Source organism: Podarcis tiliguerta (assembly GCF_965153285.1).
Source record: "Podarcis tiliguerta genome assembly, chromosome: Z".
NCBI lineage: Eukaryota > Metazoa > Chordata > Lepidosauria > Squamata > Lacertidae > Podarcis > Podarcis tiliguerta.
In genome coordinates this window covers 8462118-8486493 of record NC_139553.1, presented here as the reverse complement: position 1 = coordinate 8486493, position 24376 = coordinate 8462118, and the positions used below count along the sequence as shown (strand labels likewise).

The window sequence follows — 24376 nt, the reverse complement described above, 5'->3', positions numbered from 1 at the left end:
AAACACCCTGTGCCATAGTAGGTGATGTGTTGTGGGATCAGTTTCAGCCAATGCAGACTGCTGATGTGGGCAAGGTGCTTGCAGCTGTACGCCTGACTACATGCCCTCTTGACCCCTGTCCCTCCTGGACTACTAAATCTAATAGAGAGGGTTTGATTGGTTGGGTCCAGAGTGTGGTACATACTTCCTTGCATGAGGGAGTGGTGACTGCTGCCTTGAGAGAAGTGGTGGTGTGGTCTCTCCTAAGAAAAGCAACTTTGGAACCGTTGGACTGGAATCCACGAGTCACAAATTCTCCCTTCTTGGGAAAGGTGGTGGAGAGAGTTGCAGTGGGGCAGCTGCAAGCATTCTTGGGTGACCCTGGTTATTTAGATCCATTCCAGTCTGGGTTGAGTTGTCCTTGGTCACTGTAATGGATGACTTTTACAGACAATGAGACAAAAGGAGTGTGACCTTGCTCCTGCTTCTCGATCACTCATTGCTGTTGACCATGGCATCCTCTGAACCAGCTCCATGGAATGGGAATTGGAGGCACTGTGTTACAACAGTTTTGGTCCTACCTGTGGGTCTGAGTCCAGAGAGTAACACTGGGAGAGTGTTTTTCACTGGTTCTGCTATGGGGTGACTAATACCTGAAGCCACTAGAAGCGGTCCTTAAGTAATTTGGAAGCAAGATGCCATCAGTATTGTTATCACACACACCTCTGTTTCTATCTAAACCTCTGAATAAGGAGAGTCTATGGGGCCCTGGACTGGTGCCTGAATGCATTGGTGGGATGGATGAGGTAAGGAAATTGGGTTAAATCCTAGCAAGGTGGGGCACTGTGGATGAATGTTTACCAAGTATGAGTCAGTTGTCTGCTTTGAATAGGATTGTACTCCTCCTGAAGGAGCAGGTACGCAGTTTGGGGGTTCTTCTACAGATTTGTCACTGCAAGCCCAGATAGCTTCAGTGACTAGAGGTGCCTTTTCCAGCTGCAACTGGTGCAATAGCTGCAACTGTTCCTCTGAACCTGGAGAGCTTGACCACCGTAGTTCAGTCACTGGTGACTTCAGGGTTGGATTACTGCAGTGCAGAATCTACAACTAGTGCAAAATGCTGCAGTGTGATTGCTTGCAGGAGTGAGACCCTGCTAGCATATAACACCTCTGCTTGGGACCAGTTTATCTGCAGGATCACCTTACCCAACACACATTCCTGCTCAACCACCTTGATCTGAGGAACTGTCACTCTTACAGACACCACATGACCCTCATTCCGCACTTGTAAGAAAACAGTCTTTTGTGTGACAGTACCTACATTTTGGAGCTCCCTGTCTGTTGACATGAGGCAGGTGCCTTCACTGTATCTCAGTGCCTGCTTAGAACATTTAGGCAAGCCTGTCCAGACATGTGGAAGTTACATGTGCCTTGTTTGTTTTAACTACAGTTAGCTACAGTTAACGGTTGTAAGCTGAAGACTAGCCTTTTTACCTGAACCTTGGGCACATGAGATACATATTTTTGGATCCACCATATTCTCTTGACTGTAATTCACTTTAAACTGATTTTGATTGTGTCTTTAAATTGCGGTTACCCCACTCTAGGACCTTATGGTGAAGGGCAGGTAAGTGATGATGATGATGGTGGTGATGATAATGGGGAAGAAGAAGCTCATATGCAGGACAGTTTTAGTTCAACCCCAAGCCAGGTCGGTGGCAACTTTTGCATGACTTATTTCTCCTTCTCTCCCAGGTGCTGGTGGTGGATCAGCTGAGTATGCGTATGCTTTCTTCCTGCTGCAAAATGACTGATATCATGACTGAGGGCATAACAAGTGAGTGCATTGTTCAGGACCTTCCCCCACCCCCTTTCTCCAGCCACCTCACCCTCATTGTCTGGATAGAACCAAACCTGGATACCACCTAGTTTGCCTGGCATATGGGTTGCCAGGATGATGAGGATGATGATTTCAATTTATATACTGCCTCTTATCAAAAGCTCTCAGGGCGGTGTAGAAACATATTACAAAACATCAATGACAAAAACACAGACAGCCCATGGGCCCACTTGGATTTCTGAGCAAGTGCCATGGGTGCCAATCTCCTCTCAGAGACAGTTATCAAACATCTTCTTTTGGACTTAAGCTGTGTTTCTGTGAAGTTTCATTGTATGTGAAGCCCTGTTCTCTTGAAACTGAGATGTTTTCAGCATTCCTAAATGTTTAGTTTTGGAGCACACAATGGTTAAAAAGCTCCGCATTCATACTGAGGCCAATTGGACTGGTAGTTGAAACTTATACCAATACTAGCGAAAGAACACTGTATTTCACTTCACTAGTGGGCCGCAGGTTAGTGGGGGGGGGCAGGGCACGTGGCACTCATAGCTCTGGCCCCTTCCCCATCTCAGCATCTGCTGCCTGAGGCAGCTGCCTTGCTCTTCCACATCTTAGGCCCTGAATACATCACTGCTTGTGTTCCTGGGAGGTGGCTTCATTTAGTAAGTCAGAAGCACAACAGCCACCCAAGTCCATTTTATTTTGAGTATTGGCTGTGTTGTTGTTGGTGGTGGTATTCCAAGGGGAAAGCAAACTTCTCACATGGACTGATTGAATTGTAGGCTATTGATCTCTGAGAATGGAGCAATAACTAGTTGCAGGACTTGGTAACCACCTTGAATCTGCCATATTTTCCTCCCTGATGAAAATCTCTGTTGCGTTGCCTTTTGCAGTTGTGGAAGACATCAACAAGCGCCGGGAGCCACTGCCCAGCCTGGAGGCTGTGTACCTCATCACCCCATCAGAGAAAGTAAGCGTGATAGAAGCATGATAGAAGTGTATAAAATTCTGCGTGGTGTGGAGAAAGTGGAGAGAGGAAAGCTTCTCTCTCTCTCTCTCTTGCATAACTCTAAAACTCAAGGACATCCAGTAAAGCTGAATGTTGGAGGAATCAAGTGTTTTATTACACTGTGCATAGTTAAACTATGGAACTCGCTCCCACAGGAGGTAGTTGAAATATACTCAGAGTCGAGAGTGGATTTCATGCTCTTTATTCAGCTCATAGTGGTGAGGAGGAATGAAAGTCCCCCCAAAGTATCTGCTTTATATACATTATTTACACAATGGGCTGCATGAGATTGGCTAATTCCAGAATTCTCCTGTAGGCCAATCAGGTTGTGGATTCACTTCCACCTGGAGCTGGATTGGGTGGCTCCTGCAGACCAATCATACTGCTGCATTGTTCTAGGACCAATCAGACTGCTGCATTCTGAATCCTGTTGCTCTAGGACCAATCAGACTGCTGCATTTTGGATCCTATTCAACTCAGTACATAACAGTAGTGATGGCCATAAACTTGAATGGCTTTAAAAGAGGATTGGACAAATTCATGGAGGGCAAGGCTATCAATGGCTACTGGCTGTGATGGCTTATGTTCTTCCTCCATTGTCAGAAGCAGAATGCTTCTGAATCCTAGTTCCTTGGACATTGCTGTGCTCAGGTCCTGCTTGCCAGCTTCCCATTGCTGGGATGTGTCCAAGGGAACGGAGGTATGTTACAGGCCCCCAGCTGGCTCCAGCCCACTGGCCAGCAGCCGGGCGAACTCCGGTCCTTGGAACAGCATCGAAACAGCAGCACACAGCTTCAGAAGCCTTCAGAAGCTTGAACACGCCTTAATCAGCAGAGTGAATAACACGCAACAGAAGTGGTGGACAGAGGCATATGTAAAGCATATTTACAAGCAGTTTATTCAGCATAGTTCAGGACAAAGAAAACATGTCTGCTGTCTTTCATGTCCAAGAGCAGGAAACATAAGCAAAAGCTATACACAACGGAAGTTCCCATCAGGCTGTGCTGGAAGTAAACAGACATGTGACATACAACAATTCCACATGCCTGTTCTAAAGGTGGAATGGAACATCAATATCCTAGCATCATTTGGGTCATCTGATTTGCCGCTATAAGAAGGAGATGCAGAGCTAGATGGGTCATTCGCCTTATCCAGTATGGCTTTTCTTATGAGGTAGCATGCCTCTGAAATGGCTAAGGGGGTTGGCGAAGGGGCATTCTGGAATGCCCACCCTAAGAAGACACATCTGGCACGAATGCTGCAATATTTTTTGGTGCCTGGTCAAGACTTCCTTCATTTAGACAGACTTCTAGTCAGAAATGGGGTTTCTTGCCCTAATTCGTTCTCTATATTATGCTGTTTGTTTAAATATATTGCATGTCATGTGAATTGTCCTCACAGCTTTGTACTCTACCCTGGACTCTTCGGGTGATGGCCATTCAAGGAATGACTTAAATAGAGCTGGTGCAGTCTGGGGGTGAGAATGTTGAACTAGAACCTGGGAGGCCAGGGTTCGAATCGCCACTCAGCCATATGAAGCCCATTGGGTATCCTTGGGCCCAGCTGGGAACTATCTCTCAGCCTAGCCTACCTTATAGGGTTGTTGCAAGAATAAAATGGAGAGGAGCAAGAATAAAGTATGCCACCTTGAACTCCTTGAAGAAAAGGTGGGATAAAAGGTAAAGGGACCCCTGACCATTAGGTCCAGTCGTGACCGACTCTGGGGTTGCGGCGCTCATCTTGCTTTATTGGCCGAGGGAGCCAGCGTACAGCTTCCGGGTCATGTGGCCAGCATGACTAAGCCGCTTCTGGCAAACCAGAGCAGCGCACAGAAATGCAATTTACCTTCCTGCCGGAGCGGTACCTATTTATCTACTTGCACTTTGATGTGCTTTCGAACTGCTAGGTTGGCAGGAGCAGGGACTGAGCAACAGGAGTTCACTCCATCGTGGGGATTCGAACTGCCGACTTTCTGATCTGCAGGCCCTAGGCTCTGTGGTTTAACCCAAAGCACCACTCGCATCCCTAAGGGATATGAATGTACTAATATTTCAAATGAAACCAGTAGGGTTGTATTTTGGGACAAAACTGTATTGGCCAATTCTCCTATCCAAAGACAGAACTTCCCAACCTCATTTTAAGCAAGTCAAGCCTTGTAATAATAGTGGTCAGTGGGGCAGGATCAGGGAGTCAGGAGAATGCTTTTTACAAAGTGGGCTCACCAAGCAAACTAACGTGGGAAAAATTGTTTTCATACAAACCAAGGTCTGAACTTTGAGCAGAACTAGCAAGCATCTAAAACTGATTGTTTTTACTTATTCTTCTTTCTCCTAGTCTGTTGAGTCTCTCATTGGTGATTTCAAGGAACCACCGAATGCCAAGTATCGAGCTGCCCATGTCTTCTTTACTGACTGTAAGCATACTGGGAAATTCTCTCTGCCCCTCCTTGTTATAACTGGAAGTTTCAAGAACTGGACTGTATGGTGCTACAAACCAAGCATGGGGAACTTCTTTCACCTCCTGCTGTCTATGTAGGGTTGCCATACATCTGGGAAATCCCAGGCATGTCCTCTTTTGGGGGACCAACAGGACAATCTGGGGGAATTTTTACATTTATTTTTTTTAAAAAATAATATGTACACCTTTGTTCAGTTTGGTGGGTCCATATCTCCTAGTCTTCTGTTTCCAGATTAAACAAATAATGAATTGATGAAACGTTACAGAATCATACCACAGGTAAAATTTCTGAGCCAATTTAATTAAGCTAGAAAGGATGCATCATAGGTAGGAAAAATGCACATGGACCCAAATCTGTTTGCAAGAATATTGTCTACATAATTTCATAGATACAGCTCCAATTAACAGTTGGTTCAGTATTATGAGCTACATTTTGCATGTGCATGGAAACAGCATTTGCTTCCAGTATCATTTTTTGCTTAGCCTTGTTATTATTTCCACTGTTGGGCCAATTAATATGGCGGTTTACAGAAGCTAGCTGATAGGCAGTGTTGAGATTTTAAATGATGCAAGATGTAGCTCACACTGTACACTAGAGGAAATAAGACATAGAAATATATTACGCTCAAAATTCCATGCATGTGTACCAGAGCATCAGAAAACTGTTTTTGTGAACAAAATAAGTACATACGTGGATTAAAAATCTTTACAACCTACCTGCACCAGTGGTTCTCAAAGGGTGTTTCAACTTTTACATTTTAAAGGAAATGTCCAGGGTTTTTTATTTTATTTTTGCATGGGTGGTGCGGGTGTGGGCAGCTTGGCAGCAGGTTCAGCTACAGGTGGCACTGCACACTGCAGCCACTGCTAGCCCAAGCCGGAGAAAGAGGCATGTGGGCATGGCGGTGGTGGCCCCACACTCCCATGTGCCTCTTTCCCTGGCTCAGGTTGGCAGTGGCTCAAGCTGTCCTCTGTTTTTGCTCTTCAAGATATGGCAACCCTAGTCTATGCAGCCATCTGGGAGCCACAAGGCATGGTAGGCAGAGCTGGACGCAAAAGTGGGTAGATCAAGTAATGCTAATATAACATTTGTTTGAGTAGGCTTGTTTCTACACACACAAACCTTTCCCTCAGGCAAGCATGAAGAAAGATGTGAGTTCAAGGACCTATTACAATCCAGTGATTTTACTGGAGGGTGTGTGGCCTGTGGGCAGTCCTGAGGGTCAGAAAAAGAGGGCTAGACAGCTGCTTCTGGCTCCCCAGGTCAAAGATTTCTACTTCTAGCAGGTTCTCCAGGCAGTGCTGATTGGTGGATGCACACTATTTCCTGCAAGGACCTGCTGATCTGTATTTTCTGCAGAAAAGGGAGGAATTCCTTAAGTGGCAGCATCTGAAATGACATTGTCAAAAATCCTAGCAAGGGATGATGCAGAAGATGACTTGTTCCTTGTGTGAAAAAAAGAAGACTGAGAAGCAAAACAAAGCAGTGGCTTCAGTGATGAATGAATGGGAAGGTGACATAGAAAGGAGGGATTTGGAGGCAGCAATGGATGGTGTGTCACCTGTGGTTTTGAGGAAATGGCCCTGTATGGTGTGGGTGGGCCTGATTTGGCTCTTCACCTCATACCCCCACTGAGGCATCCAAATGGTTTTGAGTTGGCTGTTTGACTATAGTGGCTACTTTTACTCCATTCTTCCAGCTTGCCCTGATTCCTTGTTTAATGAGCTGGTCAAGTCCCGTGCTGCGAAAGTCATCAAGACTCTGACAGAGATCAACATTGCTTTCCTGCCCTACGAGTCTCAAGTGAGTCCACAGAGGGGGGGGGGGGGGCAAGTGGGGGTGGGTGGGAGCTAAACTTGCTTTTGCATGCAAAGTGTCAGCCTGTTGGTCCACCTCACCAGTGTCACCCTCTGACTGGCAGTGGCTCTCCAGCTTCCCAGTCACAAATCTTTCCCATCACTTGCTACCTGGTTGTTTGAACTTGAGGTGTCGGGCAACTGAACCTGTGCTCCCTTTCTATTTGATATTCTCTGCTCATTATGTCAAAAAATGCTTTGACCCTGTGCAACAACTGAGAAAGGACTGTGCATTTCTAGTTTTCAGTTTCAGCACAGATTTGGTGTGCCAGGGGGGAAACACCCCACTTCATTTCAAAGCACTTCTGCCTGGTTCAGTTTGGATCTGCATTTCAATTTGAAAAGGGAAAAAAAAAATCATTTCTTTCATTTCTTTCATTCCTTTCTTACATTTATATACCACATTTTCCTCCAAGTTGCTGAAATCAGTGTACAATTGCAGATTGTGGAGAACTGACTTTGGGATTGGAGAAATTGGAAAGTTAAGAAAACTGAACTTTTTATTTATTTTCTTATTGCATTTGTGCACCAGTTTTGCCTCTGAGGAGCTCAAAGCGGCTTACATGCTTTCACCCCCATTCTATTTTATCATCACAACAACCCTGTGAGGTAGGTTAGCTTGAGAATAATGACTGCTCCAGGGTCACCCAGGGGGACTTCATGGCTGAATTGGAATTTGAACCCTGGTTTCCCAGGTCTTACCTTCATGCCTCCCCCATTCACCAATATTGTGAAATAATAATTTTTAAAGCAGCTGTTACTTTTATTTTCCTTTGGACACAACTGGATAAAATTTGCAGATGATGCAACAGAATCATGTGTGGTGTAGTGGTTAGTGTGTTGGACTAGGGCTTTGTAGACCAAGGTTCAAATCCCCAATGTGGCCCATGAAGCTCATTGGGTGATCCTGGGCTGGCACCTGTCTCTCAACCTACCTATCTCATCTGTTGTTGTGAGATAAAATGGGGCGAGGGGAACAATGTACCCTACCTTGAGTCCTTGGGGTGGGGAAAGGTGGGATATAAAATGTAAGAAACAGCAACATTAACATAAGAGTCCCCCACTCCCTCTCAGTGAGCAGGTCTGGCTACCAGTTAAAGGGCTGGCCCAATTAAGACTTATATCTCCCTAAGGGGCCCACTGATAAGAGCCCCACCCCAGTCAACAGTGATGACAATTCTCTTGTGTGTGCTTCATTCAACAGCCCCTGAAAGCTGAAGCTACAGCCTCGTCCATCTTCTTGTATGCTTCTTAAGTTGCCTACAGAGGAAAGAGAGGATTACAGGCTTACATAAGGGCTTGCAGTGGGAATTGCAATTCATGCAACAGCTTTCTAGGCGAGGGAGTGGCCTCCTTCCTTCCTGCCACCCTGTGCTTGTCTTCCTTGATTTATTTATTCTTTCCCCAGGCCTGCCTCTCTCTGTTGCGGCCTTAGCCTTCCTGCTCGCACACCCACACGCAGGCACAAACAAACACAGATGTTCCCTGCGTTCTACTCTTTCTCTTCTACCATTGGCTGGTTCTCTCCAATGGGAGAGGCAAGGAGCCTTCCTTGGCCATCTGCTTTGCGATTGGCCCTTCCTGTGCCGTACCAAGGGGTGGGTGGGTGACGTGACTAGGAACAGATGGCAGGCAGGTGTACAGAGCTATAAATACTAAACAGGTCACTTTTCTCTGCACAAACATGCCCTTGGCGAATAAGCACAGAGATGACTTCACTTCCAGCGGAACTACTGATGACGAACAGAAGAGAACCATGCCTGCCACCTGGATCTCCTGGGGGGGGGGGAGGGAAAGAGAGATACAAATGCAATAATAATTAAATAAATATAGCCAAAACTGCATCGGGCACAGATATGAGGGAGATATAGCGAGAGCTCAGAGAGCCTAGAGATTTTCAAAAGTATAAAAATGAAATCTTAAGGGGGAGGGACATAATATGGAGGATATCCCAGAATACTGCATAGTGAAGACTTTGGAGGGGGGGGGGGAGAGAGGATGGAATGGGGCAGCTGGAAGTTGGACAATCCATGCTGCCAGGTGCTATAGTGGCAGCAGTGTAGACAGCATTTTACAGACATTAGCAAAAAGGCAAATCCCTACCCTGACAGCCTTAACAACCTGCTTTTCTATTGCTTGAGTGAGCAGTGACAGCAGGAAACAAGCATGGCAAGGGATGAGCGCAAGCAGATCTAGGCATGCAAAGATAAGTTTTGTTTTAGCCCTCCTGGATCAAATCAGAGTTCATCTAAGTCCTGCATCTTCTTTCCCACTGTCAGCAGCCGGATGCCTTTGGAGCACCCCAGAGCAAAATTGCAATAGACTTACCCTCTCCTGTTGCCCCATAGGAGCCAGCAATTGAGTAGTAGGCTGGCTCTCAAGCTACAGGCTGCATTTAGCTACCATGGATCATAGCTATTGATAGACCTCCTCCATGGATTTGTTTCATTCTTCTTTAAAACCATCCAAGCCATGGCCGTCGCCATCATGTTATGATTGTGTGATGAACTCCCTGCTTGGCCTATTCTCTGTTGCCCTACCAACCAACATATCCTCTGAACTTAGGGAGTGAACTGAGCAAACAGTGTTGAGAGGAAAGATTTACTCCCTTCCCTGCAGCAAACTCTATCCCTTTTTTCATCAGTGGTGATGTTGCATCCCATTAAACCAAGTAGCAACCTGGAAGCAGTATGTGGCCCTCAGCTCCATTTTGTGTGCTTTGCAACATTTCCCTGGTGCTGCTCTATTCTTCCAACCCATCAAAGAGTAGCTTCCTTCTTGTTTTCCTCTTATTTTTTTCAGTTTTTCTTTTTAAATGTCCCCCCATCTTTGTGTTTAGTTTCAGAACTGTTGGAAATGGCAGTGTTTAAGTGGTGAAGGTTGGAGAATATTGCGCTGGCCCACAGTTGAGCATAATGTGTGATTGTGGCTACTGTTACAGCTGTTTGCTCAAATGGTGCTTTGCTATGATATATTTAGTTTCCCTTTTTCTGCAAAGGTATTTGTTGGAGATATTTGCTCCCCCTTCACCCCCAACATCTGCTCCACCATCATGCCCTGCTTTTGAACTCTCCCTAAGACATCTGTCAGATCTCCTCCAGGAGGCAGAATATTAATCTGAATGGACCATTCTCCTGACTGCGCGTGGCAGCAGTCAAGATACAAAAACAACAACAAAAAAGCTAGTTGCAGAGGGGGTTTAATTTGAGCAAGATTTCTTCCCTTTCAGGGTCTGTTTTCAGCCCCAGGACTTGCTGCTGTGTTTAAGTACTTTATGTTCAGTTCAGGTAATAGGGTCTACAGACCATAAAAATCCCAATATAATAAAGGGTTATCAAGACAACCACACAGCTGAGGAAGAAAACCCCACAATATACATGGACACAAAGTGTGCATTTTAAAATACGAACACAATAAAACCCATGTTCAATCAGAAATAGTGTTGTTTTTTTAAAGACACTTTTGACATGGGGCTCATCTTCTCTTTAACAATTGTGGCCTGGTTTTAATGACTATAGCAAGGAATTATATTTTCTGTAATCTTAGGGTTGCTATTGAAACATAAATTTCATCAAAGTTCCACTGTTTTTTATCTGTGGTGGAAATGCCCTCTGCCACTGATGGAATTGGGATGATGCTATTACTGAAATAAGCCTCACTGTATGCTACTCCTTATTTAAAGACCGCAACCTTACTATGCATATTTTGGGGTGATTACACAGAAGCACTTTCTGAGGACTTGATAAGGTTTATGCTTGTGGGGGCATGTATAATTACAGCACAACACTTCAAAATATTTTGGGTCTGACTGTCCAGAAGTATTGCATCAAATCTTGGGACTTAGCAATAATGAAGGAAATAACAAGGCACCTTAACACCCCATCTGTACCTCACATTTACAGCAGAATTATACCACTTTGAAGAAGCAGGGTCCCGGTCCCCCCCCCCCCCCCGAATCCTGGGAAGTATAGTTTATTAAGGGTCTGAGAGTTGTTAGGCGACTCCTATTCCTCACACAGAGCTACAATTTCCAGTCTATCTATCTATCTATCTATCTATCTATCTATCATCTATCATCTATCTGTCTATCTCTATCTATCATCTACCTATCTACCTACCTACCCTTAATCCAAAATTTACAGAGCAGTTCACAACATAAAAATATAAAATGAGAACACAAAATACATAATAAAAAAAGTAACCCCCACCCGCAAACCCCCATTTTAAAAGCCATAGAATGTGCAATCAGTCAAAGGCCTGGTTGTAAAGGAATGTTTTTGCCTGGTGCCTGAAGATGTGTAATGAAGGCAGCAGACGAAAGTGGTTTAACAGTGACCCCTTCTTATCAGGGAACTCTACTAGGCTCAGTTCCCAGCATCTCCTGTGTAGGGCTGGGAATGTCCCTCTCTGAAATGCTGGAGAGCTGCTGCCAGTCAGTGCATGCAAACCTGAGCTAGAGGGACCAGTGGTCTGAGTTGGGATAAGTCAGCTTCCTATCTTCCCACCTTGGAGAGGTTTGCTGGCTCCCGTGTATGATATCCACCCATTTTACTTGGCCTTGAGAATTTAGCTCACTTTGCCATTCTGCTGTTCTTTTGATGCCCTCTGCAGGTTTACTCCCTGGACTCTGCTGACTCTTTCCAGAGCTTCTACAGCCCTCACAAGGCCCAGATGAAAAACCCAATCTTGGAGCGCCTGGCAGAGCAGATTGCCACCCTTTGTGCCACCCTGAAGGAATACCCTGCTGTCCGATACAGAGGGTGAGTCTGGGTTCTGGACAGGGGTCTTCTAAAGGAAGCGCTTTGTGCTTCGCCAACCCTGACCTTTCTTTCCTTTACTTACCTGGTAGTAAATAGCAACAATGAATAGGATGCTTTATTTACTATTTCTCTTCCTCTTCCCCTCCATCCTGATGTGCCCCGAATATATTTATAGATAGTAGCTTTAAGGCAGGGTTTCACGTACAAGTTATAGCTAAAACAAATCCTTAGAAATAACTTCCCCAAACTGACTCAGGTTAATGAATCACACTTGCAAATCAGCTCATTTTTCTTTATTTTCTATTTATTTATTTTTTGGAAAGGTTTGCTTGAATTGTCCATGCTGGCTGGAAAGGATGGGAGTTGGGAGATTTATTGATTTATTTTATAAAAAGTATATATGTGCTGCCATCTCTTAAAAAGTCAGGGTGGTGTACAACAACATGTATACAATGAAAACATAAAGCACCATTTATAAAAAGGTCTGGGAAGCCACAGGTTCCTTGTGCCTGCTTTGGGAAAAGGAAAACTAGATGAATCCTGGTCCCATCCAGCAAAGCAGTTCACACTTTCTTTAAAGTGGGAGCTGAATTGATGTATTTGTGGGTTTTTCCAGCAGCACGAACGACTCTGGGGTTGTGGCACTCATCTTGGTTTACAGGCCGAGGGAGCTTCTACAGACAGATTTTCCAGGTCATGTGGCCAGCATGACTAAGCCGCTTCTGGTGAAGCCAGAGCAGCACACCGAAACTCTGTTTACCTTCCCGCCAGAGTGGTACCTATTTATCTACTTGCACTTTGACGTGCTTTCAGACTGCTAGGTTGGCAGGAGCTGGGAGCTCACCCCGTTGCAGGGATTCGAACCGCCGACCTTCCGATTGGCAAGCCCAAGCAGCACAGTGGTTTAAACCACAGCGCCACCTGCGTCTCCTGTATATATATATATATTGTTTTTCTGCTTTTTTGCAGGGATTACAAAGACAATGCCATGTTGGCCCAGCTGATCCAGGACAAACTTGATGCTTACAAGGCTGATGACCCTACCATGGGTGAGGTGAGTACTTCAGTGTGGAACAACCAACAAGGTCAGGTCATATAAACTGGGCACCTTTTCTCTTAAGGGGCACGTGTCTAGCCGGGTTCCTGACATTTCTGGGGTGGGAAACTAGATTCAGCCAGCAGGAGGACCTGCCTCACAGAACTCCAGGGGACACTTTGACTGCTGGGTGGGGGCAGCAACCTGCCATTCCCCTGATGTCATCATGACACCAGGTGGCAGCTTCAGAGGGGCTTGCTGTCCTTGAACTGGGAAGGTCAGGGATTGGGTGTGACACATGATGGCTTTGAGGGTGGGGCTTGTCCATGCTCCCCCTGTCCCCACCCACACTTTGAGCCTTTCTGTTGTGTTTCTCCCCTCCTAAGGGTCCAGACAAAGCCCGCTCCCAGCTCGTCATCCTGGACCGCGGCTTTGACCCCAGCTCTCCAGTGCTACATGAACTGACATTCCAAGCCATGAGCTATGATCTGCTTCCCATTGAGAATGACGTCTACAAGTAAGGGTCCTGCAGACACCCTGGTGGTTGCAAAAGCCCTAAGGACAGTGTTCCGCTAAACCCTTGAGCAAGTGGAATGACTTCCACCTACACCATAGGACTTTCCCCCCCTCTTCCCCATGCACACCTTAGGCCTCCCCAAAATCTGCACTGAAAGTTTTGGTGAACTCCATAACAAATTTAGGGGGCACATGGGGATAGGAGAGGGGAAGAATCACTGCACAAGTGAAAATCTCTTGTAAATGAATTTTAAAATAGATTTTTCAAAAAAGGACTACTGCACTTACCTTCTCTCCCCATAGTCAAACTGCAGAACTCACTCCCACGGGAATGATGGCTTTTAAAAAGGATTAGAGAAATCAATGGAGGAGAGTGCTATTGATGACTACTAGCTATGATGGCTATGCTCTGCCTTCCCAGTTTGAGGCAGCAATGCTTCTGAATACCAGTTGCTTGAATCCTGCTTGTGGGTTTACCCCAGGCCTCTGGTTGGCCACCGCGAGAGCTTCCCCCAAATAAACCTGGGAGCTGTAGTTTGTTAAGGTTGCTGAGAGTTGTTAGGAGGCTGTTATGTTCTTACATTCTCTTTCTCGCCCACTAGGTATGAGACAAGTGGCATTGGGGAGGCCCGTGTCAAAGAGGTTCTGCTGGATGAAGATGATGACCTCTGGGTCACCTTGCGCCATAAACACATTGCTGAAGTCTCCCAGTAAGAGCGCATCTCCTCTCTCTTGGTGGTGTTGAGTTCACTCTGCATATTGCAAAACAGTGTGCTGCCTTTTGTTCCTGTTGCCTGAGGTTATTTTGGGAGGGAGCAGCCTTCCAGCTAGAAATGTTGTGCAAAAGGAGAGATTATATATGTTTGTTTTTGTGGGGGGGATCATAACGCAGAGCAGCCCTGCAGAATCCTAAATCCAATTAAGAAGGTTTAATTTATTAATTGGAGTTTGATACCACTTTTTATTTTTTAAACAGCAAAGCACACAACCAACTGGATAGTAAACAGACTGTCCTTTTTTCCTCCCCACCCCCTCATTAGTAGGAGGCTAACATTAATAATCATAATTTGCACAGCACTTTTTCAAGTGTTTGTGGTCACTGTACAAACTCTGGTTTTCTCACTGGTTTTCCATACCAGTAAAAAGTTAACTTTAATTATGTTTTTCTAAGTACTTTACATGCATTGTCTAGCATAGTCCTTACAGTGACCCTATGAAGTCAGTGGGTGTTATTATTTTCCATTTTGCAAGCGGGGATATTATTATTATTATTATTATTATTTGCAGAGGAGGGAGGACTCAGGCTGAGAGTGTGTGTACATGGGTTGCTTAAGGCCATCTAGTGAGTTCACAGTCCACAGGAGACTTAAATCAGTAGATCAGTCACTAATATGCAGCTCAGTCACTCCACGGAGGCAGTTCAGCTTCTTTAGTGAAGCCCATTGGAACTGATGGGATCACACACACTCGTAACCTCCCTGTGTTGAGTTGCAGCCCTACAGACTTACATTTAACCTCCTGTGTTGGTCTGTGGCCTGAAGCTACGCTTTTAGGAAGTGAACTGTGTTTCCTGTCTGGGCAGCCTTCTGAGGGCAATGTACCAGTGGTGGGTGGGGCCAGAAGCAAAAGTGCATGGAGCAATGAATGCAAATTTTACCTTCATAGAGTAGGCAACTTTCCACGTCCAATTGCACCCTGCTCTCTGTCCTCCATCCAGACAAGCAAGAGGCATCATTAGGGTTGAAGGACACATTTTAGCCCTACTAAAGATGCTTAGGCCAGTGAGGGGTGTGGCCTGGGAAGAGTTCTGAGGGCCAGATAGAGAGATCCAAAGGGCCTTATTTGACCACCAGTCCTGAGATTCCCCACCACTCCTCCAGGGAAGGGGCATGGCTTGAGCTGGATGTAAGGGAGGATGTTACTGACTTGCTTGGTCTTTATTTGATTCCAGGGAGGTCACCCGCTCCCTGAAGGACTTCTCTTCCAGTAAAAGGATGAATACGGGTGATAAGGTGAGCTTTAACAAGCAATCATATGTTAGAATGTTCAAGACTGAATAGAGAGCTAGAAGCAGGGGCAGGAAAGGTGCCCTTTTATTCCTATAGATAGATATAAACTCCCCCCCCCCCTCAAATATAGCAAATATATAAAAGACCAAGTACCATGAGGGATTGGCTGAAGAATCTGGGGGTGTTTACTCTGGAGAAGAAAGGATTAAGATCACATTGTCAAATATTTAAAGGGCTGCTGTACAGCTGACGCAGTGAATTAATGAGTGAGGCATTGAGGGGTTCAAATTACAGGAAAAGGATTAGACTATTATGAGGAACATAATTACACTGTTAGAGGTGGTGAGTTCCCCTTCATGAGGAATTAGACTGGACCTTTTGAGGCTCCTTTGAATTCTTTGTGTTGGATCCAGGTGAAGTTAGTTAAACGTGGTCCCACTGATTCCAAGTTAATCATGACTTCACTTAATCTTTATTGATTTCATTAAGAACTCCAGGCAAGTGTGCACCACACGTTTAAAGCCCTCTTATACCCCTTCGGCAGTTGTCACTTCCCACAAAGAGGGAACTGTAGTTTCTTAAAAGTCCTAAGACATGTTGGGAGACACACTGTTCCCCACACGGAGCTACAATTTCTAGAGTTCCGTGGGAAGACAAATTGACTGCTAAACCACTCTGGGAACTGTAGCCCCCAACCAACTCTCAGTACCATTAACAAACCACAGTTTGTTATTTTTAGTGATGTCATGACTGTTAAGGGCGCTGAGAGTTCTAAGGATGCCCCTATTCCCCTCACAGAGCAACAATTCCCAAAGTAGTTTATCAATCAATCCCTCTTCCCAGGGAACTCTGGGAATTGAGGAGGAGTTCTCCTAAAAACTCTCACCCCCCTTGACAAATTACAGTTCCCAGGTTTCTGTGGGGGAAGCCATTGCCATTTAAAATGCTTTGCAGGTTCTTTAAATGAGTAGTGCAAGATATGGTGTTTGTCTAGGTACAGCTCAATGGTTCTAAGTAAGATTTTATCCTCCAGAAAACACCCCCAACAACCTGGTTGTTTTGCTTTAACTGTTTAAGATCTTCATTGTTTAGCTCAGGTCATCTGGTCCAAAAGCTGCCGGGTAGCCTTTGGAAGCAAGGCATGTGGATGATTTTTGTTCTCTGTTTAAAACTCGTAGACAACCATGAGGGATCTCTCCCAGATGCTGAAAAAGATGCCCCAGTATCAGAAGGAGCTGAGCAAGGTAAGACCTATTTGACAGTAGAACGGACTCCCTCGGGAGGTGGTGGACTCTCCTTCTGTGGAGGTTGTTTGTTTTTTAACAGAGGTTGAGTGGCCATCTGTCGTGGATGCTTTAACTGAGATTGCTGCATTGCAGGGGGTTAGACTAGATGACCCTCAGGTCCCTTCCAATTCTACAAGTCTATGGTTCTGTGCACTGACGATGGACAGTAGCTTAGCCGCATTTTAATTTTAATTTTTACATTTCTTTTCAGTACTCCACTCACCTTCACTTGGCCGAAGATTGCATGAAACACTACCAAGGCACTGTGGACAAGCTCTGCCGAGTTGAACAGGTAAACCAACTGATTCAAAAAATTGCTGAGCAGGTTGTGCTGATGGAAAGACATTGCAGCAAACACATTCTTATGTCAGCAGCAACACCATGTGGTTTTGTTTTTGTGTGTGTGTGTGTGTGTGTGTGAGTGTGTGATGCATTTTTGCATAATTTGCTAGGAATCTCAGATAGAGCTGACTTAGGTGCTGACTAGGTTGCTATATTTTCCCTTTATTGATGGAGTGTAGTCTTACAGGGGTCACCTTTTGTTTTTAAGTGCTCTGTGACATACAATGGATGGGTTACAGTGCATGTGTCTTCCTCCAAAAGGGGGAGATGCACATCAAAGCTTTGAAATGCTCATGGACATGATATCTGGGTGGCTTTAGGCAATGTCTTTATTAAGTATGGGAAACTGTAAGGATTGGGAAGAACTTGGATTAGCTTTTCATTTGCAGGTGAGAATGAAATCGCAGGCAGTGGGGGAATGGAAGACTGGGTGGGGAGGAGTATCCTAGTCTGTTGGAAGTTTTGGAACTCAGCTTGCACTGGAGGCTGATGTGTCTGCAGGGGAAAGAGCAGATGGAGAGAGAAACCTCCAAGTTTCTTAGCCCATCCTTTCTGACCTAACCTGTGCTGACCTTCCCTTAGGTCAGGCATGTCCAAAGTCTGTTTTGGGGGCCTAATCCAGCCAGCTGGTCGATTTAATCCGGCCCCTGCGGCAGTATATGTCCTGGGTAAAATCCTAAAAAAAGCTCAGCAACTTCAACTCAACCCTAAGAAAAGCTCAACAACGTTGGGGTAAAATTGTAAAAAAAAAAAAAGAGCTCAAAAACTTTGGAGTTAAATCCCTCCAAAAAAGCTCAGTAACAACTTTGGTCACACATGTTCACTTCTGGCCCTCTTTGGAAAAAGTTTGGGCACCCCTGCCTTAGGTGCTAGACTGATACTCTTGGGGATGCTGACCTCATTTCCTACTTCCTCCCACTCCATGAGGATTCAGCAAGATCAAGAATGGCTCGAGGCATCTCCATCTTAGATAGAAATAGGAGCTTTCCCATCAAACATGTAATAAATGCAGTGTCTTACTTTTCCCTAAATTCAGGATCTCAGTGTGATTATATTAAGAGTAAAGTTGTGTTGCTCCAGCATTTTCCCTCCCTGGATTTGACGTGGACATCAGGCGGCAGAGGACAATCTACCTTGTAGATCCAAAGCGGGCAAAGACTGATGGATGCTATATATTTCTTCTACAGGACCTGGCCATGGGAACCGATGCAGAGGGGGAGAAAATAAAGGACCCAATGAGGGCTATTGTCCCCATCCTGCTTGATGCAAATGTCAGCACTTATGACAAGATCCGTATCATCCTGCTCTACATCTTCCTGAAGAATGGTAGGTGATGTAGCTGCTTCCAAAGTGGTTGATATTGATCCCCACCCCACCCCAGAGGTCAATGGGGCAGTGCAGAGGCTGAATAAAGACTTTGTGGTCAGGAAGGGGTTGTTAAACTCCCAGGGATGTAAAAAAGAATCTCATAAGATGTAGTGCAAAAAGTTTAATTGGGAACTATGAGCCTGAGAAATAAAAGGCCTAGGCATGTGTGGAACCATGTGTCCTCTAGTTAATGAGGAACCTCTGTATCTATTAAGATGATTCCACAATATACTACACAGATTTGCATGCAAGTATTCTTTTTTCTGGAATGCAGGTGGCTTTGTGGTCTAAACCACAGAGCCTAGAGCTTGCCGATCAGAAGGTCGGTGGTTCAAATCCCCACAATGGGGTGAGCTCCTTTCGCTCGGTCCCAGTTTGAAAGCACGTCAAAGTTCAAGTAGATAAATAGGTACTGTTCCAGCGGGAAGGTAAATGGCATTTCCGTGCGCTGTTCTGGTTCGCCAGAAGCAGCTTACTTATGCTGGCCACATGACCCGGAAGCTGTACGCCGGCTCCCTCGGCCAATAAAGCGAGATGAGCGCCGCAACTCCACAGTTGTCTGCCACTGGACCTAACGGTCAGAGGTCCCCTTACCTCTTTATACTTTTTTGTACTTCCTTATTTTTCTTTCGTTTTATGATTTCAAGTCATGGTGATTGATGATTGATAAATGTTGATTATATGCTGGTATTACAGTGGTGCCTCGCAAGACGAAAAGAATCCGTTCCGTGAGTCTCTTCGTCTAGCGGTTTTTTCGTCTTGCGAAGCAAGCCCATTAGCGGATTAGCGCTATTAGCGGTTTAGCGGCTATTAGCTGCTATTAAAGGCTTAAGGGATTAGCGGATTAGCTGCTAAAAGGCTATTAGCAGCTTAGTGCCTTAGAAAAAGGGGGTAGGGAGCAAAAAAAAACCCCCAGGAATCGCAAGACATTTTCGTCTTGCGAAGCAAGCCCATAGAGAAATTCGTCCTGCGAAGCACCTCCAAAACGGAAAACCCTTCGTCTAGCGGGTTTTCCGTCTTGCGAGGCATTCGTCTTGCGGGGCACCAGTGTACTTGACTTTATTTCATTCACGTTCTTAAAAATTTGGGTTGGGGTCAATGACAACTTTGTAAGCCCATCCATGGGGTCAATAAACTCAGAGTTTTGGAAAACCTGGCAAAAGGGGTGCTTGAGCGACATGTAGAATTATTTATCTTTTTTGGGGAGGGAAATAGCCTCATTTTTTATGTTTTTCCACCCTCCCAGGCATCACTGAGGAAAACCTCAACAAGCTGATTCAACATGCTCAGATTCCACCTGAGGACAGTGAGATCATCACCAATATGGCCCACCTTGGAGTACCCATCATCACAGATGTAAGTTTTTACCTGGTCTTGAAGATTTTTTAGCAATGACTCGGAGATGCCTTTCCCAGTTGCTGAAGGAGAAGGGCTGTAGCTCAGCATGCAAAGCTGGAAAACAGACTCAGTCATAACATCCTGAGGCCCTTCTCTGTGTGCCACCTTCAAAGGAGGCCCTGAGAGTGGCAACAAGAGAGCAGGCCTTCTCTGTATAGTAGCCACCTGTTCATGGAATGTTTCCCCAGGGAGGTTCTTCTGGTGCCTTCAGGTGCCAGGCAAAAATGGTCCTCTTCAACCAAGTGTTGGTCTGATTAACATTCACAGCCTTTTTAATGAGTTTGTGAGTCTATGTGTGTGTGTGTGGAGAGGTATCATTCTGTTCTTTTAAAAACTATTTCTTTGTCCTTTTGCCTTGTATTTTTATCATGTGAACCACCCTGAGATCTTGTGATGAAGGCTGGTATATAAATAATAACAATACATCTATAGTGGTACCTCGGGTTACAGATGCTTCAGATTACATACGCTTCAGGTTACAGACTCTGCCAACCCAGAAATATTACCTCAGGTTAAGAACTTTGCTTCAGGATGAGAACAGAAATCGTGCTTCGGCAGCGCGGTGGCAGCAGGAGGCCCCATTAGCTAAAGTGGTGTTTCAGGTTAAGAACAGTTTCAGGTTAAGAACGGACCTCCGGAATGAATTAAGTACTTAACCCAAGGTACCACTGTACTAGATCTTTTGGGAAGTTGTTTGCCTGGCTGCTCTCTATGCATTTGGATACCTCTTTATGTTGTCATAAGCAGATTTTGCATGATGGTTCCTGAGATCAAGCAGGACGCGGGTGGCGCTGTGGGTAAAACCTCAGTGCCTAGGACTTGCTGATCATAAGGTCAGCAGTTTGAATCCCCGTGGTGGGGTGAGCTCCTGTCGTTCGGTCCCAGCTCCTGCCCACCTAGCAGTTCAAAAGCACCTCTAAGTGCAAGTAGATAAATAGGTACCGCTTTATAGTGGGAAGGTAAACGGCATTTCCGTGTGTGGCACTGGTGCTGGCTCGCCAGTTGCAGCTTCGTCACACTGGCCATGTGACCCGGAAGTGTCTTCGGACAGCGACAACTCCCGGCCTCTTGAGCGAGATGAGCGCGCAACCCTAGAGTCGGTCACGACTGGCCCATACGGGCAGGAGTACCTTTACCTTTTCCTGAGATCAAAAAGCAGATTTTTGTCTATGTTTGGATACAGCTGGACACCATTTTGGAACAAAATGGTGGACTGAGCTTCTCCAAACTGCAGAGGTTTGGAGGGTTTCCTGGAATTTCTGGACAACGCTGAGTACAAGGCTTCAAGTAAATTTAATAAGGCTAATATACCTAACTTAAACCTTTTCTGAATCCCAGGACATCCACTGACACACAGTAGATTAGGGGTGGTGCCTTTTTTCTCTATGAAGGGGCATTGACCTATGGGAAAAGTAAATTCTTCTGACTTTTCCATTCCATTATTCAAAGATTGTTGTGTCAACAGCCTTGGACTAATTCAACAATTTTTCCACCTTCCCAGGGAATCATGGGAAATATATTTCAGTGTGTGGAAGAGCTAGGGATAGCCACTACAATCTTTGGGACTCTTTCTAGACTGTAGTTCGCAAAATTCTGTGGAAGAAAGCCATGCGAGTTAAAGGGGTATAAAAGTGATGTATGTTGGTAGTTTAAATTTACAGCTGGAATTTATTTTATGCTTCTTCATATAATATTTTCTCTTTTTGTGGGGAACGGTGCCAGCAGCTATCATGAAATCCCCACTTTGTCCACCAGACACTGATGTGATTGAGATAAGTCCCTTATCTGGTCCCTGCAGCTTTCATCAGTACCATGAAGGAGCTTAACTTGTTAGTGGCCTGTTTGCAAGGCCCAGGCGTTGCCCTAAACTAAAGCATGAAAAAGAAAGCCAGTTGCGTGGTGTGTCTGCCTTTTTTGTTCACACTCCTTCCATGTTTGCAATTGCCTATCTCCCTCTTCTCAGTCTACCTTACGCCGCAGAAGCAAGCCTGAGCGGAAGGAGCGAATCAGCGAGCAGACCTACCAGCTGTCTCGATGGACCCCGGTGGTAAAGGATATTATGGAGGTAAAGATTTAAACTAGAGGAGGGGGACCTTGAGGCCCAGGGGTCAAATGTGGTCCTATGGGCCTATCTGTCTGGCCCCTGAGATTCTCTTTAGGCCACGTCTCCAGTCTAGCCACACTCTCTGCTTCGCATCCTCCCTGAGAGTTGTTGTCTGGCTGGAATGTGTGTTTGAGCTGTGATAATGCCTCTTGCTTGCCTGGATGGAGGGGAGGGGCAGAAACTAGCCAGCTGTCCTAAAGTAAGATTTACATTTGTTACTCTGCCTGTGATCAGACTGGCTGTTCCTATGAAGTTTGCAGGTGGGCATGTGATGGACATGAGCAACTTGGATCTCCTTGGATTTGCCGGTCATCATAGGGCTGGCACTGACAGTTGATAGGGTCAAGCACTTGATGAATGCATCTTTGGGGGAGATTGCCATTAGCAACAGCTCCCTGGCTGTGTTCCTCCTTGGTTTTCTATTTGCATATTTATAATCTGTATTTTTAAAAAAATGTATTAAGGCTTAAAAGAATGAGAGGCATCCAAGAGCCGGTCCACTGTAAGGAAAGGAGAGACAACTGCCTCTGGTGGCCAAATCTACAGTCTCCAAATATACCTGCTGCTATCACCTTGGTAGCAGCCATGGCTGTGGCATGCTCCTTTGAGGCTGAATCTGCTGCCTCTATAGTAGCCTTTTGGCAAATAGGAGGCATTGCTGCTCTTCTTCCCCCACCCAAAAGGAAATGGTGGGGGCTGCCTTCTGGGATCTTCTGGGGTCTACACCCACCTGGCGTGATTCCCCCTCATGACAGCCTTTCATTCCCACTTTAACTGCTGGGTATGGTTGATTTGCTTACTCCCATTGTTCCTCATGTAGATCTTCACTCACTGCTTCTTTCCTGGGGTTGGTGAGGCTAGGGATGGGTCTTCTATGAAACTAGTGAAGCCCCCAAGAAATGACTTTAGTCCACATTGCTTAGAATTTTTGGGTCTAGTAGACCCAAACTGAGTCGCACAACTCAAATTGATTATTTTTGTTGTTGTATATATTTCAACAATCCCTAGGTTTGAGAATCAGTAGCACAGATGTGGTGATCTGTTATGGAACAACCCTCTTGAAGAAGATAACGGTGGCTACCTAGACCTCATTGCTAGTTGCAAAGGGGGGCCCATAATAGTTCAAGCTTCAGAGCCCCCCAAAATTAGGTCCGCCACTGGGTGGGGCACCATGTTATGATTCACCTCAAGCACCAACATGTAATGGGCCAGCCCTGAGGCATCTACAAAAAGCATCTGCAGAGTTAAAAACACCAGTAAAGCATCTTCAAATATTAGTTGGTTAGAAAGAGAAAATTCATATTGTGAAGGCCTGTCTAAAATTCCATAAAATTGGACCCGCAATCCTAAATGCACGGCTCTTAATGGACATGAGATGTGCATTGAAGCCATGGGGGGCAAATTGCTTTGCTTAGGGAAAATGACATAGAAAAATGTGGCTCTAAGGAGAAAAATGTGTATATTAGGAGAAATTTACACCAAAATGCAGATGTAGGCTAAAAGAAAATTTCAAACTGATGTGGAAATGTGGAGAACTGAAAATGAGAAATGAGAATCCAGAGCTGACGGATTTGCTCATCTTTAAAGCTAGCAGGGATACGAGTGGTGCTGTGGGTTAAACCACAGAGCCTAGGACTTGCTGATCAGAAGGTCGGCGGTTCGAATCCCTGCGACGGGGTGAGCTCCCGTTGCTCAGTCCCTGCTCCTGCCAACCTAGCAGTTCGAAAGCACGTCAAAGTGCAAGTAGATGAATAGGTACCGCTCCGGCGGGAAGGTAAATGGCGTTTCCATGCACTGCTCTGGTTTGCCAGAATCAGCTTAGTCATGCTGGCCACATGACCCGGAAGCTGTATGCCGGCTCCCTCGGCCAATAAAGCGAGATGAGCGCCGCAACCCCAGAGTCGGTCATGACTGGACCTAATGGTCAGGGGTCCCTTTACCTTTACCTTAGAGCTAGCTCACTAGGATGCATATACGAAAGCTCTTCCAAAACTGCTGATCTTCTGCTCTTCTCTTTTTAGGATGCCATTGAGGACAAACTGGACACCAAACACTACCCTTACATCTCCACCCGATCCTCTGCTTCCTTCAGCACTACAGCGGTCAGGTAGGAAGAAGGCTTCACACCTCGCTCCCAGGCCGGCAACAGCCACAAAGGCATTCCTTGGGTTGTACCTTCCTCCTTTTATCTTCTGTTCTAACAGCCCTCCAACCTGGTTTGTGCTGCCTTGTCATGAAAGCACAGCATAAAAAGCAACCACATTATTAAAGGAATGGAAGTGTGGAGGAATTTGAATCCCATGTTGGGAATAGGGCTTGCAAATGAAAGCTGCCCGTGTCTTAGTGCTGTTTTACCCACTGATGGTATGGCCATCCATGGAATACTGTGTACAGTTCTGGTTGCCTTGCCTCAAGAAG

The 24376-nt window shown here is 45.5% G+C and overlaps 1 protein-coding gene across 2 annotated transcripts in view; it reads left to right on the top strand.

Moving 5' to 3' along the window:
- The window catches only part of LOC310669270 (syntaxin-binding protein 1), a 55751-nt gene that overhangs the window by 20230 nt on the left and 11145 nt on the right, over positions 1-24376 (top strand). For both annotated transcript variants that reach the window (XM_083423083.1, XM_083423084.1), the window contains exons 3-17: positions 1735-1816; positions 2710-2786; positions 5160-5238; positions 6983-7086; positions 11751-11899; positions 12869-12953; positions 13322-13452; positions 14054-14161; positions 15403-15463; positions 16639-16704; positions 16958-17038; positions 18276-18414; positions 19703-19812; positions 21818-21919; positions 23980-24065. In XM_083423083.1, coding sequence (XP_083279209.1) covers positions 1735-1816; positions 2710-2786; positions 5160-5238; positions 6983-7086; positions 11751-11899; positions 12869-12953; positions 13322-13452; positions 14054-14161; positions 15403-15463; positions 16639-16704; positions 16958-17038; positions 18276-18414; positions 19703-19812; positions 21818-21919; positions 23980-24065 — 1460 coding nt within the window. The remainder of the gene's footprint in view (positions 1-1734; positions 1817-2709; positions 2787-5159; positions 5239-6982; positions 7087-11750; positions 11900-12868; positions 12954-13321; positions 13453-14053; positions 14162-15402; positions 15464-16638; positions 16705-16957; positions 17039-18275; positions 18415-19702; positions 19813-21817; positions 21920-23979; positions 24066-24376) is intronic.